This window comes from Herpailurus yagouaroundi, unplaced genomic scaffold (assembly GCF_014898765.1).
Source record: "Herpailurus yagouaroundi ecotype Mexico unplaced genomic scaffold, PumYag 428, whole genome shotgun sequence".
Classification (NCBI taxonomy): domain Eukaryota; kingdom Metazoa; phylum Chordata; class Mammalia; order Carnivora; family Felidae; genus Herpailurus; species Herpailurus yagouaroundi.
The window spans coordinates 2,845,548-2,865,090 of record NW_024412645.1 but is presented as its reverse complement, the minus strand read 5'-3'; the positions used below and the strand labels follow the sequence as shown (position 1 = coordinate 2,865,090).

At 44.4% G+C, this 19,543-nt stretch overlaps 1 protein-coding gene across 1 annotated transcript in view; it reads left to right on the top strand.

Annotated features, from left to right (window-relative positions):
- Positions 1 to 19,543, top strand: part of ZNRF3 (zinc and ring finger 3) — a 143,524-nt gene that overhangs the window by 66,303 nt on the left and 57,678 nt on the right. The window contains exon 2 of the mRNA XM_040463898.1: positions 15,414 to 15,539. Within this exon, the coding sequence (XP_040319832.1) occupies positions 15,414 to 15,539 (126 nt within the window). The remainder of the gene's footprint in view (positions 1 to 15,413; positions 15,540 to 19,543) is intronic.

The following is a 19,543-nucleotide window of genomic DNA, read 5'->3' as shown; positions in this document are numbered from 1 at the left end:
TATGTTTAATTGTCTGAGGAACTGCAAGACCGTTTTAAAAGCAGCTTTACCATTTTACATTCTTACCAGCAGTGAAAGAAAGTTCTGATTTGTCCACATCCTAGCAGCACTTGTTATTTTCTGTCTTTTTAATCACAGCCATCCTAGTGGATATGAAATGGTATCTCATTGTGGTTTTGATTTGTATTTCCTTGATGGCTAATGATGTTGAGCAGCTTTTCATGTGCTAATTAGAGTTTGCATATCTTTTTTTGGAGAAATATCTATTCAGATCCTTTGCCCATTTTTTAAAAGTTTATTTGAGAGAGAGAGAGAGAGCATGCACACAAGTGGGGAGAGGGGCAGAGAGACAGAGAGAGAGAGAGAGAGATCAAGAATCCCAAGCAGGCCCTGCACTGTCATCACGGATGCCTATGCAGGGGTTGAACTCACCAACCATGAGATGATGACTGAGCTGAAGTCTCATGCTTAACTAACTGAGCCACCCAGGCACCGCTTTTCCTCATTTTTTACTTGGATAATTTGTCTTTTTATCAATTGATTTGTCAGAGTTCTTTCTATATTCTAGTCCCTTGTCAGATACATGATTTGCACCTGTTTTCTTCCATTCTGTGAGTTGTCTTTTCACATTCTTGATGGTGTCTTTTGCAGTATAAATGGTTTTAATATTATTGGAAGTCCAGTTGATCTATTTCTTTGGTTGCTTGTGCTTTTGGTGTCATGACTTTTGGCTCACTTTCCACTTGCCAAGCACATAGACCCACCTGGTATCTAATCCTCAGGAATACATCCATGATGGGCATGATCAGCATTGCCCTTTGGACGGGGGAACAAGCCTCAGAGGTTCTATGACTCTTCCAAGGCTGCACAGATGTTAAGTGGCAGCGCGGGGATCCACCCTGGCCCCCTTAAAGCCCATGTCAGATACACAGTTCCATGGTGACGTCAGCGTAGAATGACAGGCTCTGCTCTGGGCTAGACACTGAAGTGCCTGCTCTTAGAAACTGGGTTAAGGGGCGCCAGCGTGGCTCAGTGGGTTAAGCATCCGACTTCGGCTCAGGTCATGATCTCATGGTTTGTGAGTTCGAGTTCCGCATGGGGCTCTGTGCTGACACCTTGGAGCCTGGAACCTGCTTTGGATTCTGTCTCCCTCTCTCTCTGCACCTCCCCCGCTCACACACTTTCTTTCTCTCTCTCTCTCTCTCTCTCAAATAAACATTAAAAAAAAAAAAAAAAAAACCTGGATTAAGAATCTCCTCAGAACAGTTGCTTGGCAAGTGTTGAATTATTCTTCCCATTTTACTTTCTATGTTTTTCCAATTAAAGACAACTTCTGAATAAAAATGAGCTTCGAATCTTGATTGGGAAGTAATGAACCTACCCCTCAAAGGCCTGCCTTTCTTTGCATTTAAAAAACTCAAGAGTACAGCAAGCTGGGCTTATTCCATCCATTGGTTCCTTGTAAGAAATTCCTCAAATGTCAGGAGTTATGGTCTTTATTTTATAAAGAACGCCTGATTTGCACTTACTTTATTGTAATGTTCGGCGGCGTGTTTTTGTCTGCCCGTTCTTTGTGTGTCAGAGAGAAAGGAAAGGGATTATTATGGTGTAACCTCGTAAAGTGTTTCTGTGATCAGGTGTTCCTCTTGAGCAAGCCCGACATACTAGGATAACCAGAGCTAAACTGCTATGTTTCCGTTGATCAGAACAGTGTGTTTTGTTGGTTCCACCCTGCAAGCTGGTTTGCAACACCTTTCTCTTGTGTTTCCTTGCCGATCACTTGTAGGCAGCCTGTGCTTCCCTTGGTAGCTAGCACACGCTCAACGGTGCCTGGCTTTCCAGCTCCTACAGAGTACTTTCTTGAGAGTGTGCTCAGTCCTGCTGGACCAGCCCATTGGAGGCATGTTGTGGTGGGAAAGCACATGCCTGCTTGAGGCTGCATCACTACCTGGAACAGCCATTTGTTACTTTGAAACTGTGTTACCCATAGAGCTGATTTAAAGGAAAAAGCCCCCATGAGCTTCAAATTTCAGTCACCTGTTATGCCAGTGTATGCATGTACCTTTTAGAATTTTTTTCAAACTGCCGATCAAACAGCAGTACAGCAAGGGAGGGCCTAGATCTTAACTGTCTTTTCCTGCCCGATGTCCAACATAGTGTCGGTGCCCAGCAAATGTTGGTTTAAATGAATACTGTACTGGAATCCAAACAAGGAAAATCTCCCACTGTCCTTCCTCTCTAATGACAATGACCCACTAAGGTCTATTTACTCATTTTGAGAGAGAGTCCATGAGTGTGTGCGCACACACGAATTGGGGATGGGGGGTGGGGGGTGGGAGGGAAGAGAGAAAGAGCCAGAGAGAATCCCAAGCAGGCTCTGGGCTGTTGGTGCACAGTCAGATGCGGGATTTGATCTCAGAAACTGTGAGGTCATGCATGACCTGAGCTGAAATCTAGAGTTCGTTGCTTAATTGACTGAGCCACCCATGCATCCCTGCCCCACCAACTTTTTTTTTTAGGGGAGGGGGCACAAATGAGCAAGGGAGAGAGAGAGAGAAAGAGAGACAGAGAAATCCCACAAGGGGCAGAGAGAGGGAGATGGGGAGAGAAAGAGAAGCAGGGCTCACCTGGAGCGGGGCTTGTGTTCACCAGAAGCGGGGCTCGAGCTCACTAATCGTGAGCTTATGACCTGAGCTGAAATCAGAGGCTTAACCGACTGACCCACCCAGTTGCCCCCACCAACTTTTTTTTTTTTTTTAATGTTTATTTATTCTTGAGAAAGAGACTGTGTGCAGGGAAAGGACAGAGACAGAGACAGAGGCTCCAAAGCAGTCTCTGTGCTGACAGCAGAGAGCCTGATGTGGGGCTTCAACTCACTGCAAGATTACTTCAACTGCAAGATCACTTCAACTGCAAGATCATGACCTGAGCCGAAGTGGGACGCTTAACTGACTGATCCACCCAGGCGCCCCTGCCCACCAACTTTTTACACTCTTTGTTTGCTTTCAGTTTTTGCCCATCAGCAGGTGGTACTTTTCAATAGGCATCATTTTGCACATAAACCTTTCTCAGATTTAACATGGTACTTTTTATATTGTGTTGTCTCCATCATTATCTTCTTGTGATGACATAATAGCCCATAAATTATGCACGTTGTTTTGCTTGATTATATAGTATGGTCAGTAATGGCACTTTGTTTTTTCTAAGTTTTCACAGTTTGGAGGAGGACTGTTTTAAGATTTTATTATATAAAATTTCTTTGCTTTAGATTATGTCCTCAGGATGTTTTCTAAAAAGGGAGTTCTGGGGGAAAGAAGGACCTAAGGAGCTTGAGCTTTGTTGCATTTGCTAGACCAATGCTCCCCAGATTGAGCCGAGAAACAGTGTGGCCAGATGTGCTCATAATCATCTTTCCGTACAGCCTCCCTCAGTGGGGTTTAGCAATGATTTACTTTGATCCTGCTGTGTGTTAATCAGCAGTGAGATTGATGGTTTTTCTATTCTTTACTATAGATTACATTTATCCCTTAACTCTCTGTCATTTCATTCCTTTCTGTTTTATCTTTATTCTGCTGCTGATCATATGGGGAAGTTTTAAAAATACATTGTTCTTTCGGTCCACTTGATTGCCCATCTACCTTGTTAATTGTCCTAAAGGAGTTGTCCTAACTCCTGCAGCCTCATCATTTCTCAGAATAATTTATGATAGCCAGACTGAACCTTTCTCTACATTGCTACCTACCTGCCCACAGAATTTATTAAATGATTCCTTTTTATATACTGATGTTACTCACAGGTTGTGTTATGTTAAGATCTCATGAAAAACTTAAATGTGTTTTTGGAATTTCTTTTCCACTCGTTTTATTCTTCTAGTTTCAGACTGGCATCGTATAGTCTTAATGATTTGTTGTTTTGTAGTATTTTATTCTATTTGTTTTTATTTTTTAAGCAGGCTCCATGCCCAATGTGGGTATTGAACTCATAGTTAAGAGTTGCATGCTCTACTGAGTTAGCCCGGTGCCCCTATGGTGTTCTTTTTAAATCTGAAGAATGAGAATAGCACTTTTACCCTTTCCTCTCCAACATCTTTCCTCTTGGTTTGTTAACTCTGGTGTCTGTAAGCACCTAATCCTTACCTTTTTATAATAAGAACGATCAAAGGGTGCCTGGCTGGCTCAGTCGGTAGATCAAGCGACTTGATCTCAGGATTGTGAGTTTGAGCCCCATGTTGGGTGCAGAGATTACTTAAAAATAAAATCTTTAAGGGGCGCCTTGGTGGCTCAGTCAGTTAAGCCTCTGACTTCGGCACAGGTCACATGATCTCGCGGTTCGGGATTCAAGCCCTGCATAGGGCTGTCTCCTGTCAGCACAGAGCCTGCTTCAGATCCTCTTGTCTCCCTCGCTCACTGCCCCTCCCTCTCTCTCCCTCTCTCTCTCAAAAATAAGTAAACATTAAAAAATAAAACCTTAATAAAATATTTAAAAAATCAAGTGTCCTTTATTACATTGCCTTGCAATTTGAAGTAAAACTATGTCAGTGAATTTCTGTGTAGAGATTAATACTTGTCATCTGATGGCCATATGAGTCACCTCCAGTCACTTTAAGAATGGTTATAAAAGGGGCACCTGGCTGGCTCAGTCGGTAGAACGTGCGACTCTTGATCTCGGGGGTCATGAGGTTGAGCCCCACATTGGGTGTGGAGATTACTTATAAAAAAATGAAAAAACATTAAAACCAAATGAGTGGAGGTAGAATTATCTTTTGCTTAACGTTTTCAGGTGCTTTTCTATGGTCTATTAGATACTTTTTTAAAAATTTAACTAATGAAACATCTCCTTACTTAGTTGAAATTGGAAATGGAAGTTCTGAGTAGAGGTTTGTAAAATCAGACATGAGATATGTACACAAGGCCGTACCTAAGTTTCAACGTAATTATCTGACAGTGAAATTCCAGGGGATGCGGGATATTTAAGTGAGAAAGTGGACATGGAATATGTGGAATTGAGATACTTGTTGCTTAATCCGTCTTCCTACAAGCAACTTCTCAGTTATTCTTTTGGTATAGTGGAGCCTGCTAGGATAGAGGCTGTTCTTGGTTTTTCTCTACAAAATGACACCCACTGCAAGAGACTCCAGCTTAGTGTTCCTGACAGCCAGAGGCCTCAGCAAACAAGTGCTAGCTTAAAAAATTTTTTTATATGTTTTTAAAATTTATTTTGAGAGAGAGACAGGGTGTGAGCAGGGGAGGGGCAGAGAGAGAGGGAGTCACAGAATCTGAAATAGGCTCTAGGCTCTGCGCTGTCAGCACAGAGCCCAGCACAGGGCTCGAACCCATGAACCGTGCAATCATGACCTGAGCCGAAGTCAGACACTTACCCGACTGAGCCACCCAGGCGCCCTGAGGAGTGCTGGTTTAATCCTCAGGCAGCTCCCATTTGGAAGTTCCAGCAAACAGCAGAAATAGCCTTCTGTGTCTGCAGCAGGTTTCTGTCCTCATTGCCATGACCAAATGGCAGGGGTGGGGGTGGGGGGGAGTGGAGGGTCGGGGGAGGGGGGAGCTATATTCAGGTACTTCTAGATTCTAGATGCAGACAAAGGTTTAAACTGGGTTTGTTCAAAAAGCAAAGAGAGTTGTTTGTTTCTTTGTTCATAGAAGAGAAAAAAATAATCCCTATGATTCAAGAGAAAAACGTGTGGGGCTATCCTTTTCCATTCCTTCACATACATTATACGTCTTGATTCTGGCCACCACACCTTTTAAGAGAAGGTCTAGGGGCCATTGTTTCAGGTAAACCTCTGTACCACAGTGACACCCTACCCTGGCCGGCAGTGGCAAAAGGGACAAAAGGAAGGAAGTTTCCCTTTTAAGTCCCCAGGAATTTTTTTTTGATGAGATAATATTACAGAGTGAAATGTCTCTCCTGCTATTAGTTCAGTGCTTGGCTCCTGTGTAACAGTAACCCACTTAGAAGCAGGCGGCGCTTTTGAAGTTATTTTAAACTTTGAGCGGAGCATAGAGATATTGTAACCCTGGATAAGAGCACCACCAGCCATGGTTTCAGTTTTGTCCTTTCAAATGTGTGGAAAGTGCACCAGTATATCTCAAGGATTTTGTACTGAAAGCTTCTTAAAGAGCTGGTCTTGGTTCAAAGCTTGGCTTGATGTCCCGTACTCAAGGGAACATAGTTCTGTTCCTCCAGATATTTAACCTTGTCTGGCACAGTCTTTTGGCTTTGAAGTTCCCATAGATTCTTTGTCCATTAACGAAACAGGGACACCGTGATAGTCAACCTCATCGGGAGCTGAGAAATTTGAAGAAGGTCCATCTTCATATTTCAACATAAAACCAGATGTTTGGTACCCAGCACCAATGATGGTCTGGTATATACATTGTTTGTTGGTAGTCATTTTACTGAAGCAGCTCCTTGTTTGGAAACGCAAGTAGGATATTCACGGTCTCCTCCAGAGATCATTAGAAGATCTTTGTGTGTCTGGGAGAAGATTGGGGCTTCTCAGAACAATCACCCTGGTGATTGTATCTGCCATCTCTGTAACACCCAAACCCACGTCACATCTGGTGCCACCTGGGAGTTATTTTTGGTTGTGGGGGTGGTGAAGGTTGCTGGTTCTCCCTCTCTCCCTGAGTCATCCCTGTGCTGTGTTCCCAGCCATCCTCAGCCCAGGCTCTGGATGGCTCCCAGAGTAGCCGATCTAGACAGTCTCCCTCCACGTGCCCACTGTCTCTGCAGGATGCCTCTGGGGTCTTTCTTGGGTTGAACATAATGCTTCCCCATAGGACCCATAGAATCTGTTGGAACACCTGGAGGAAGGGACTTCTGTCCAGCAGTGCATGAAGTTTTTAATCAAAATAAAACATGTATATGTTTATAAAAAGGCAATGAGTTACTTCAAGGCTTATAATAAAGAGCGTTCAGGGGTGCCTGAGCAGCCCAGTGGATTAAGCATCCGACTCTTGATTTTAGCTCAGGTCATGATCTCACGGGAGCACAAAATCAAGCTCTGCACTGACGACGGCATGGAGCCTGCTTGGGATTCTCTCTTTTCTGTCTTTGCCCCCCATCCCCCCGGCCACCACTCACGCTCATGCTCTTTTTCTCTCAAAATAAATAAATGGATAAACATTAAAAAAAAAAAAAGTTCTATTTCACCCATTGCCATCCCTGATTGCTATTCTCAGGGGCAATTATTTTAAATTATTTAGTGGTTTCTTCTGCTATTCCTCTCTGTGAATATTTCTAAATATCTGTGAATTATTTCTAAATAACATGCTTATAACTGCTACTTCATACTTTTAGTCCATTAAGCTTTTTTTTTTTTTTACTTCCTATTATGGAAAGTGAAGATTTTGTTCTTTTCCCCCACCTCCCTTCCCTCCGTCTGCCCCCCTACCCTCATGACCTATCTATATTTTCCAAGGTAGTTGTATCACAGTTATTGTTTATATCAGGGTTTATATTATTACGGCTATCACTCTTTTCAGCGGGGCCATGCAGGCCGTACCCTGCTTATGGTTTACAATTCTGGTGTAACTTTTAAAGTATTCTCTGAGGTTAATAATCGTCCCACCCTGCCCCATTACTTGAGTTTGCTATATGATTATCACTTTTCTTTTTTTAATGTTTGCTTGCTTATTTATTGATTTATTTATTTATTTTATTTTTTTTTTGAGAGAGACACAGTACGAGCAGGGGAAGAGCAGAGAGAGAGGGAGACACAGAATCTGAAGCAGGCTCCAGGCTCTGAACTGTCAGCACAGAGCCCGACGCAGGGCTGAAACTCATGAACTGTGAGACCATGACCTGAGCTGAAGTCGGACGCTCAACCAACTGAGCCACCCAGATGCCCCTGATTATCACTTACAATTAATTCTCTTATTAGTACTGTCAGGCCCATTGGGTAATAATTCAGGTTTTTGTTTTCTTTGGGTGCGGGGAGGCTCTCCTGCAGCTGGTCCGGTCTCAACTGGTCGCCCAGCCGACTGGTTATGGCCATCATCCTGGGGATGCCATTCTCTGTTTCTCCTCTTTGTTGGATTCCCTGAGCCCTGGATCCCATGCCTGGCTGGTCTTTGGTGTATTCTCCTGTGCTGTTGGAGCTGACAGGACTTATGAAATCAGATGCAGTTGGGAAAGTGTAAAGTTTGCCTTTTGAGGGGGCACATCCTCTCTTCTTCTTTCCCCTCCACTGCCCTTATAAAGCGCTGTCATGCACCTGCCTGGGTGAAGGGCCGCCGTGTTGTGTTCTCTGTGTACAGACAGCCTTGGCCGCTTCTGCATGCCTGGCTGCTGTGGTCCCATGGCAGAACCAAGAAGGAGCAGCCTTTGCTCCCATGCCATTGCCCGTGAATCTTTTTTGTCCCAAGGATGTCTTTGGTGACTTGGAAATCAGTGACTGTAAGAGCCAGGTTGTTTGAAGTTCATGCAGCATTTGATTAAACTCTGACCTGTTTGCTCTGGTCCCTCACTTAGCTGAGCAGAGACCCAAGCATCGAAAACAAAGCATGAGGCATGGCATCAGGCCTGCCTCCAGCCAAATGCTATTCTGACAGCAGTCGTTTATTGAGTACCTGTTGAGCACAATGCTCTGGGTGGGGTGAAAGGGACGACCCTAGGAAGATGCTCCTTCTGGAAGCAGGTGCCTGTCTCAGAGGGGAGGCTGAAAGAACTGTGGTAAGCACCAAACAAAGCATTTGGGGACATGGAGGTAGAAGCAACTATCTGCATTGGTGCATTCAAGAAAGCTCCATGGAAGGGGTGGCATTGAAGCTCGTCTTGAAGGACAGAGTATTCTAGGCAAAGGCATAAAGCACAAGCAAACAAGACCAGTCTAGAGGAAGTGAAGACAGAGAGGGCTTTTCCACTGATAGAGCATCTACTATGTTACTGAGGTTATATGTTTTATCTCCTTTAATCCTTACAGCACCCTGTTAGGGCAGACAATACTGTCCCCATTTTACAGATGAGAAAATTGAGGTTTATAGAAACTGAGTCATCTGCCCAAGTTGATGTGCCTCTTCAGAGGCAGGAATGAGGTTTAAACACAAGGTTGCCTGATTCCAAAGCTCTCATTCTTTCCATCCCCAAACACCCCTTGAAACAAAATCAGGAGTAAGAGCAAAAACCATAATAATGCCGTGTTCATAATAATGTGGAACCTCACATAAAGGATTAACTGGGCATTTTCCTTCAACTTAAGCAAGGACGTCGAGCATCCCCAAATTGTTGTTCTGATAGCACGAGGCCAAAGTTACCACACAGGACACGATTTCTTTTAGTTTTATACTTTAATCGTAGCTGGTTAGTTATTTGCACTGCTCTTCTGTGGATCCATCCCAGGAACTTTGCTTGTCTTCTCTCTAGGTCCAGGCCTTTCTTCCCTTTCTGTGGCATTCTCTGCCTAGTGGGGTCTTGGTCACATTCCACTCTGGGTTTCCCAGTCCATTTGATTTTTTCTTTATGTTTTTATTAGCAAGTCTTTCTGATGTCCCTGAGTTCTTACACACAAATCAGGCATTTTCAACCTTCTTAAAAATATTAAGGCAAAAATGACCAGGTAAACCCCACACATCCAAACATTTTCAGAAAATAAACTCAGAAATGCCTGTAATTTTTAAATGCTCGTGTTCCACATTAGGTTCAAAACTGACATGCTCGAACATCATTCATTGAAGTATCCTAAGATTACTTTCGAATGATTAGCGGTCAGAAGGGGACACAGGTTTTGTATGTAGTCACTGCCTGTATATCACTCACTGGTGTCAGCATGTATGAGTTAACAAGCCTGGATTTTATGTGATGGCTGTCTGGAGTGGTAGTGGCGTCTGTCTGAATCTTCAGGAGACTGTGTGCATTTCATACGTAGGAGGCCCTCGTTCAATGCAGATGACTAATCTAATATAGGACTTGGGGATCTTTTTAAATTAGGGCCTAATATTTCTTAGTAAGTAGTGGAAAGAAATTCTTTAACTGGGGCTTTATCTTGAAAAATAAAACAGAAAATAATAGTTTGTTTTTTAACTTAAGTTAAATTATAATTGCCGTTACGTATTGATTTCTGGGCGTAAACAGAGTGAATCCCATATGGGCAGTGTTGGGATATTTCCAGCAAAATTGTATGAGAGTGTGGATGTGGCATCTTTCTCTTATGTTTGACTTCAGCAACAGGATTATCAAAAGTAATTCCAAAAATATTAGAGAACTCTCTTACTTTTTGCAAAGTTCTGTCATAATTCTTTGATCATTCTCTGCAGAAGCTCTCTCGTGTATTTCTCCTTTAATCTTTCACTAGGTTGTTTGCCGTTGGCTTTGAGTGGAATCCTGTTATTGACTAATAAGACTTTTATGGGCTCCATTATATTCTGCATCAGCTGCTGATTTGCACTTCTGGTTTGCAACTTACTTACCATGCCTAGTCACTGTATCATCTGATGTTCTAACAATTAGCAAGCCGTTGCCGTTAAGGATTAAATAAGATAAAATGCATAAACCTAGCAGCATAGTAAATATAAATACTTAATTATGAGAAAACCCTCTCCTTTGCTTTCCCCAGACTTGGTGTATTTGTTTGCATTTTATGCCTTTGCCTAGAATATTCTACCCTTTGAGACAGGTCAGTTCACAGATGAATGTTTTCATGTTACAGCGACTTGTGCTTCCCTATAAAACTTTCTGCTGAGCTCATAACTTGGAACCCTTAGAAAAAGAGCCGTAGGATGTAAATGGTTGGAGATCTGGGGTGGCAGGCATTTCCAGAAGCTGATATTGTCATCAGGGATGAACTGACAGAGACCTGAGTCATACAATATTTAGCAGATGGGGTAAAGAGGCTAGTTACACAGGAGACACAGCTGAGGTTGAATTCAGAGGCTCAGTACTTGGGCACCTAGAAGTGTAAACTGGAATAAGGAACTCAGGAGAGAAGACGCCGAGGGTGGAGCTGGGAAGGTGGCAGAGTTGGTGAGGTCTGAGATGTGATTTTGGAGCCCTCTTTCCCTCCACAGAGAAATAAACAACCCGTGCCAAGGGATTGTGCCCACTGGCGCTTTAGAAAAATTCCTTTTGGTTTTGGAGCCTTTGATCCGTGTTCAGAAGTCAACACCTTGACAAGGCTGCCATTTGGAGCTAACAGTTCCCGCAGTGTCAGTGGAAGATTTGATTGGGGCATCTTAGAGGAGGATGGAGGGTGTGACTGCAGAGGAGGGAGAGAGCGCCTGGCGTGACACGTGGCCCGGGGTGCAGGGCCTGACAGCCTCCAGGGGACCCGGACCAGCGGGTGTGTTTGAGGCTTAACATCGTTCAGATTTCTGCATGCCTGAGGGCACTCTTGACATGCCTCTCCTTTGCCACAGCATAGCGGTCTGGTCATGGCTGCTCCCTTCGCACCATGGCTGCGGGGGCGGGGGGGGGTAGGCTTGGGCATCTCCTACTTCTGCCGTTCCCATTCCCCATCCTCCTCCTCTTCCTCTCTTCCTCTTCTCCCTAGCTGCCCATGACTGTCCCTCCATTCTTTCCACCACACCCCCTACTCTTTGCGTCGTGGGTGTTCAGCATTTGAGGACATGGAGATTTGCCTTGAATCACGTGGGCTTTAGGTTTCTTCTCTGATGCATGTATGTGTTCTTCCTAACTTAGCATTTCTCAGAATGTGTCCTGTGAAACAGTGTGATAGGAGTATACACACAACATTGGCTTATAATCAAAGGGTAGGAAGTGCTGGATTTTGCAAAGGTTAAAAACCTTTTGTTTTTCAGGGGCTCCTGGGTGCCTCGGTCGGTTAAGGGTCCCAACTCTTGATTTCAGCTCAGGTCACAATCTCACAGTTGGTGAGTTCGACAGAGCCCGCTTGGGGTTCTCTCTCTCTTCCAGGCTGTCTTCTGTCTCTTTCTCTCAAAATAAAAAATAAACTTAAAAAAAAAAAAAAAAAGACACCTTTTGTTTTTCAAACCTTAGGCCTCCGCAGAGCTTTAGTTGCCAAAAGTATATCCTGACTCCCCATGGGGTGTTTCTCAGTGTCAGTTACTTGTACAAGAACCTGTTTTTAATCTCTCAGGGCTAGTATTCTGCAGGACATGGTTTCCAGAAGGGCTGCTGTAATTGGCTTAGGCTCTGGAAGAGTAGAAACCACATTGTCCTCCACTATGGATCCCCATGTTAGCTGAGTACAGCCATTTCTGAGTAAACTCTTGAGACATTTTTTTAAGACTTTTTTATTGTTGGGGCACCTCGGTGGCTCAGTCGGTTAAACATCTGACTTGGGCTCCGGTCATGATCTCACGGTTCATGGGTTTGAGTCCTGTGTCGGGTTCTGTGCTGACAGCTCAGAGCCTGGAGCCTGTTTCAGATTCCGTGTCTCTCTCTCTCTGTCCCTGCCCCTCCCCCACTTATGCTGTCTGCTGTCTCTTTCTGTCTTAAAAATAAACATTAAAAAAATTTTTTTTTAACTTTTTTATTGTTGGAAAAATTTCTATAAAATTCACCATTTAAACCATTTTAAAGTATATAGTTGAGAGGCATTTAGTCCATTCACAGTGTTGTGCGTCCATCACCATCCTCTGATTCCAGAACATTTTCATGATCCCAAAAGGAAACCCTGGACCCATTAAGCAGTCACTCCCCATTTCTCCCTCCCTCAGCCCTAGCAACCACAAACCTGCTTTCCATTTCTATGGATTTGCCTATTCTGGACATTTCCTATCGGTGGAATCAGATACAAGGTCTTAGACGTGCATGATACCTCTTCCCCTCCCCCCCCCCCACTCCCCCCCACTAGTGTAGTTCTTCATCATTGGCCAAACCTCATTCGTGTGTAAGTAACAGAAAGCAGCTCTCCATCTGGAAACCTCCAAGTCCTGTGGCCAGGTTAAAAATATCCTGGAATACTGTGGAAAAGGGTCAGTGGTGCAGTTGCCATGGCCATGAAATGGCCTGGGATTTCAGGAAGCTGGCTCGAGCCAGGCTGGGAGCCCTTTTGTGGTGGTGGAAGTGACAGGCTGTTGGCACAGTTGGATTTAACACCCTCACCCCTCCTCTCTCTCCCATCAGAGGTCTTCACTTCAGGCCACTCATCTTTTAATAACCACCAAACATGTCAGAGTGGGCTGGGCTCTTCGGGGAATCTTCATATGCCTTTCGGGCAAGATCTTCCAGCCCGAGGACTCATGCAAAAATTGGATGTCCTGGGGCTGTCTGTTTCATGTGTTGCAATTCCCCGGGGATGGGTCATTCCTCACCCACTAGAGAGATAGCTACTGGCCACCCCCTTGTAGCACCCTGTGCTCACTGGCCTTATGGGCTCGTGAAACCCCCACCTGTCGCTCCATTGAATTGCCAAGATTCTCTCGTCTCTGGGCTGCACCCTTCACTCCTCCACTTCTGATGCCCCTTGAGGCCGGGCACACCACTTCCAGAAGAAACCATTGTCAGTGTGCCACTCTTCTGCCCAAGGAACCTGTGGTATTTTCTTCGTGTCCAAACACCTTTCCAGTTTTTGAGTGTGTTTCTTTCCTTCTTGGTGTAGACCGTGACCCTTCAGACTCATCAGACTGGTCTTGTTCCTCTTCCCCCTAGAGCCTTTAGCTCTGCCTCCCCAGGCTTGGAACACCAGCCTGCTCTCTCCTTTTTTCCTTGACCAATCTGACTCTTCCTTGAAGCTTAGCTCGCAGCTCAGCGGCACAGGCACAGGGCTTCCTTGAACATTCCAGCAACTCTTGCTGCCCACACTACATTCATGTTGCAACTCTACTACCGCAGAATTTAGAACTGGCAACATTTTCCCCTAAAGATTTTATCACTTAGTCTTTCTCCCCTAGTCAGATGACTAGCTCTTGGAGGAAGGGACAGTAAAGTTAAGCAAGTAGAGTGGGAAGGCACCAGGCTGTGAATCTGAGGGCCAGGTCACCTGTGGGTATGGCCACTTGCTGGCTCTCTTGTCTTGGAAAAGCTACTTACCTTGAGCTTCTGTTCTCATCTATAAAATGAGTGGGGGCGGGGAGTAAAGAGAGTGTTTTAGTTTCCTATTTGCTGCTATAACAAGTTACTATAAACTTAGTGGCTTAAAGCAACACAAATGTATTCCCTTGAGTTCTGGAGGTCAGAAGTTGAAAATGGATCTGTACGCAGCATTCCTCCAGGAGGCTCTTGGGAGAATCTGTTTCTTGTCTTTTCCAGCTTTTGGAGGATATCATTCTGTCAACCACAATGGATTCTTAGGTCTCTCTTGTGTCTCTAACATGCCACAAATGTGAAGACACGTTTCTTCCAGTTATTTAGAGTTTAGCGCTGTACTAGACTCATTAATTTCTTTTTTTTTTTTATTTTAAATTTTTTTTTCAACGTTTATTTATTTTTGGGACAGAGAGAGACAGAGCATGAACGGGGGAGGAGCAGAGAGAGAGGGAGACACAGAATCGGAAACAGGCTCCAGGCTCTGAGCCATCAGCCCAGAGCCTGATGCGGGGCTCGAACTCACGGACCGCGAGATCGTGACCTGGCTGAAGTCGGACGCTTAACCAACTGCGCCACCCAGGCGCCCCGACTCATTAATTTCTTGATAAGTTAGTTTATCCATGAGGATTTCCTCCTCTCAGATTGTTACTGGGGATTCCAGGGCCTATTGAAACTCAATAATAGAAAGAACTGTGAGCACAAACTTCAGGATTGTTTTGTTTTTAGACTCCCACTGACTGCACTTTGCTAGCGAAAATGTGACGATGCTTCTCTTCTTTTTTCTTTTTTTGATTTTCTGCTTTGCCCATTTTGAGAAAAGCCTCAAAGGATTTCATCTGTTTCCCAATAGCCAGGGGTAGCCTTTTAAGCAGCTTGTTAATTATACTGGTGATTCTGCTGTATGTCCAGTGGTCTTTCCATAAACTCCTGAATGTGTTTCCAGGTCCTTTTGCATAACTTGAAGTAGATGTGTCGTTAAGATCTAGAAGCCAAACAGACAAGGATACTAACCTAGATAATCTCATCTGTAATTGCTACTTAATGTTATGATATTTCACAGAAATTTAGATTGGTATGTATATGGGAGGTATGCTATTTTTCTTTGCCTGCATTACATCAGGTGATGTCGCCTTGGGTAACCACCCCTTACAAAGCAGTGAGAAAGCGGGGAGCCTGGCTGGCTCAGTCCAAGGAACATGTGACTTGTGATTTGGGGGTCATGGGTTCGTGTCCCACATTGGGTGTAAAGATTTCTTAAATAAATACATAAACTTAAAACAAAAACAAAACCAGCAGTGAGAAATCATCCATAAAATCAACACCCTTCTCCACCCTCCAGTTAAGAGTTGAGGTTACTTTTTTGACTGTTGAGTCGAAGACATTTACAGTGTGAGTCAAGCATGTCTGTGGCCTGTGTATTGAAGCTTTCTTTCTATTTTGCTTTCTAGATGCACCCCTTGGGCCTATGTAATAACAATGACGAAGAGGACTTGTATGAATATGGCTGGGTAGGAGTAGTGAAGCTGGAACAGCCAGAACTGGACCCAAAACCATGCCTCACTGTCCTGGGCAAGGTAAGCGCCAGGCCCTTTGAATCTCTCCGATTCCGACTCGTGTTCTCTGCTCTCCCATTTCATCAGTTCCTCACATAGGGGTTACAGAGAAGAGCCATCCCAGCACAGCCGTCTCTCCCAGCTGACCCGTGTGGGGATAAGGACTAAGACATGTCCTGTGGCAGCCCACCGTGGTGCTTCCAAGCTTGGACTGTGACGGAGCCTGCCAGCCTCAGAGTCGGCTCCACCTCTTGTCCACTTTGTGACTTTAGGCAAGTCACTTCCCCTCCAGGAGTCTCAGCTTCTTATCTGTGTAATGGTTTCATAATAGAGATTCATACTACCCTATACCTTGGGGACAGAGGTGTCAGAACTCTGAGATTTGGGGAATTTAGAAAGGTGTTAAGGCTGTACATACTTTATATTAAGTAACCCCCAGGAGATCTGGGGCACTCCTTCATCATTAAACACCTCCATATTTGTGTAGCAACCTGTATGGATATTCACATTAAGCGGGATAACTAAAATCTCGTGTTAGTTCAGGGCAACTTTGCCTCTAAATGAGTTCAGGTTCATTAAGTTTTGCTGCCAAGTAAGTTCTGGAAAAACTCCTGGGTTTTTAGAGCTTTTTTGGTTTCAGAATGGCAGACGGCAATTATGGTCCTATATTAGAACTTACCTCAGAGGATGGTTAGGAGGAGAGATGAGATACAAACGACCAGCAGAGTAAGCTTTCAAAACATTTTTGCTGCCATTGGTTGCTGCCATCCGATTTAGAAGCACGAATGAGAGACTCGTTAGCCAAGAAGGTCAGCTTTATCTCTGGCTGCAGTGTGAAGATAGAAAGAAATTTATTGTGGGAAAACTATCCATCAGTGATCTTAAAATATGACAGATGGCCATCTGTTTTAAACTGGATCATTTTGTTAAAGGGAAAGGTTTGAAGAAAGTTATTAGAATTCTAGTTAGAGGAAAGGCGGTATCTCCTAAGGATAGTGTTACTGCCTGAATATTTTTTTATAATCTCAGAAGGTGCTGTTTAGGTACCATGGGGAGACAGCTGGGGGGCAGGGGAAAAAAAATCCTGATTCCTGACCTCTTGATGATCCAGGCAGGAGAAGAGAGATGGTTTTGATGCAGGGTATTTTAGGGGGAGCCTTTTCCAGACTCCAAGATGCCCCAGGCAGTGTCTCATGAAAGGCTTTCGGTCCAGGAGACCATTATGGGTCTAAGCTAGGATTTTCATGCCCCTCTTGTCTTCTGAATAGCTTCTTGAGCACTTGTCAAGTTCTCCTGCCCTTTTATAAGGGTGGGAGGGGGCGGGGGGAACAACCCAGGAATTATTACCTGTCTGGTTTACAGTTCATGAAGTCAAATCAAGGTGTTTTAGGTGACCCAGGCCCTGATACTTCATCGTTTAAATAGTCGGCCAGAGCTGCTTAATGATGCTAGGAGAGCCGCGACCCCTTTGAGAATACTGTAGTGTTTTCCTAGGAGAAATGCCAGCTACATCCATAGGTTAGGAACACTGCTTTCCTTGTGGGCAGAACACTTCTCCTATAATATTTTCTCCTACACTTAAGCTGCTGCTATGCAGGGCCCAGCAGCTTGACTTAATTTGTTTTGCTCCAGCCCAGTGGAGCTCTGCCTTTGCATCTGTTGTGTCTACAAGTGGGTTGGAACAGCGCTCCCAGGGACACCCCATTGTTCTTCGATGGCTCAGTGCTGTTGAAGTCACTTGGAGAACCCGCTTGTTACCTTCTCCACCTAGAACAACCATGTAGTGGTTTTACTTGAAGAGGTTTGTATGGTTTGGCCTGCTGGCCTGTGAAGCCAGGGGGAATAAAAACCCTAGACATATATTGAATCATTAAGTACTTCTCGGGTTTATTCATTCACCAAATATTTATTGAATGCCGGGGCCCCGAAGCTAAGTGTGTGGTTCTACCTGCTTGCAAGCAACAGCCCTCCCTCCCCCCGCCACGTCTCTGGTTGGAAAGGCTGTGTGGTGGCCAGGCAGTATTTACACGTGGTTAGTTCCCGAAATTTGACTTAGCACCTGAATAAAATCATTAGCAAAAATGCTTGGGCCAGACAAAGCAAGACAGTTTCGCATTTGTTTAGAGCCTGGGTCTGTAAGGAGGTGTGATGACTCATTCATATCTCTCTCTCTCTTTCTCTCTTTCCCTCCCTTTTTTTTTTCTTTCTACCTTCCTTCCTTCCTCTCTCTTTTCACTTCTCATTTAAAAAAATTTTTTACTGTTTGGTTTTTTTTGAGAGGGAGAGAGACAGAACGCGAGCAGGGCAGGGACAGAGAGAGAAGGAGACACAGAATCTGAAGCAGACTCTAGGCTCCGAGCTGTCAGCACAGAGCCCGACATGAAGCTCGAACTCACAAACTGTGAGATCATGACCTGAGCTGAAGTCGGACACTTAACCGACTGAGCCACCCAGGTGCCCCTTTTCATTTCTTATTTTATTTTATTTTATTTTATTTTATTTTATTTTATTTTATTTTATTTTTTATTTTATTTTATTTATTTTATTTTATTTTATTTTATTTTATTTTATTTTATTTATTTTTTAAATGTTTATTTTTGAGAGATAGACACAGAGTGCAAGCAGGAGAGGGGCAGAGACAGAGAACGAGACACGGAATTCGAAGCAGGCTCCAGGCTCCAAGCTGTCAGCACAGAGGCCAGCGCGGGGGCTCAAACTGGGGAATGGCGAGATCATGACCTGAACCAAGGTCGGACACTTAACTGACTGAGCCACCCAGGTGCCCCTTCATTTCTCATTTTAAAGTGTAGTTGTTCTCAGCTTCCCTTTTATTATCTTTGCTAACTGTGCCCCCTTTTTTTTTTTTTTTTTAATCCCCAAGGGCAGTAGCAAGGGACTAGGATAAAGAAAAGCACAGTGATCCTCATGGGCAGCCCTGTCTCCTGCAGATAGCATGCTTTTCTCTCATTTCTTTGCTCTCAGTGGCTATGGCAAGAAGGCGGTGGGCAGTGGAGAGAAGCACAAAAGGAAGAGATTACAGTCAAGTCAACATGGGGGTGGGAGGAGGGACTCCTCCATATAGATGTTGAGACTTGCTGAAAACCATAGAAGGGAGGACTGTGTCAGGCACTTGGAAGAGCCTGTGGGAGAACAGGGGATGGCCAGACACAGACCCCTCTCCCTCCCCCAGCCCTTACCCTCATCACCTACCCGCCCACAGAAAATGCCATGGGGGGAAATGTTGAAACAAGAGAGGAATGTCCTAAATTAAAAACCTGTAAATGCCTCTCCAGGAGTTCAAATAAAGTTTCGTTTTAAAAGCAAAAGACATAAACTCATCACCTTGGTTTATTACTGAATGCTTTTGAACTCCTCAGAAGGGAACACTATAAACTCATGAGAGAAAAATGATTTATGATCTTCTCCTTATAATCTTTTCAGTTCTGCAGGAGGCAGGGCAGACAGTGGGATCAGCTAGGGAGGTAGAGTTGGGGTGAGAGGGAGCCCCCCACAAGGATGTAGCCAGCCGGGGCACCAGGCCAGGCCCTGCATCACACCAGACCCAGAACAAATCTCTAGGCTTTCTGGGCCTTTCTCTTTCACTTTGTGTTAAGAGGCTGTTATGGGCTCCTTACTCTTCTAATATTTTGAGCTTCTGTGTCATTTAAAATCTCTTCCCTTGAGATTCTAGTTCGGGGAGGTTCTCTTTGCAGCATTGAAGGGCAGACTCGGTTTTTAAAATAGAATAAAATTGACATTTCTGAGCAACTTACTACTAAAAGTAAGGGTCTTCAGCCGTCCCCACAGTACAGGAATCTATGCTCATCCCCTGGGCATTTTAAGCCTTCAATTCAAACAGTGTTTATTAAACATCTTCTGGGACTGGCAAGAATTTTGAAGGTTGACTTTACCAGCTTCAGTTCCTATGATCCATCCATGTAACTGAGGGTCTCATGGCAGGAACACAGAGGATGTGTTGGAGTTTCTAACAAAGCCCGCCTGGCCCAGATTCCATAAATGGAGAC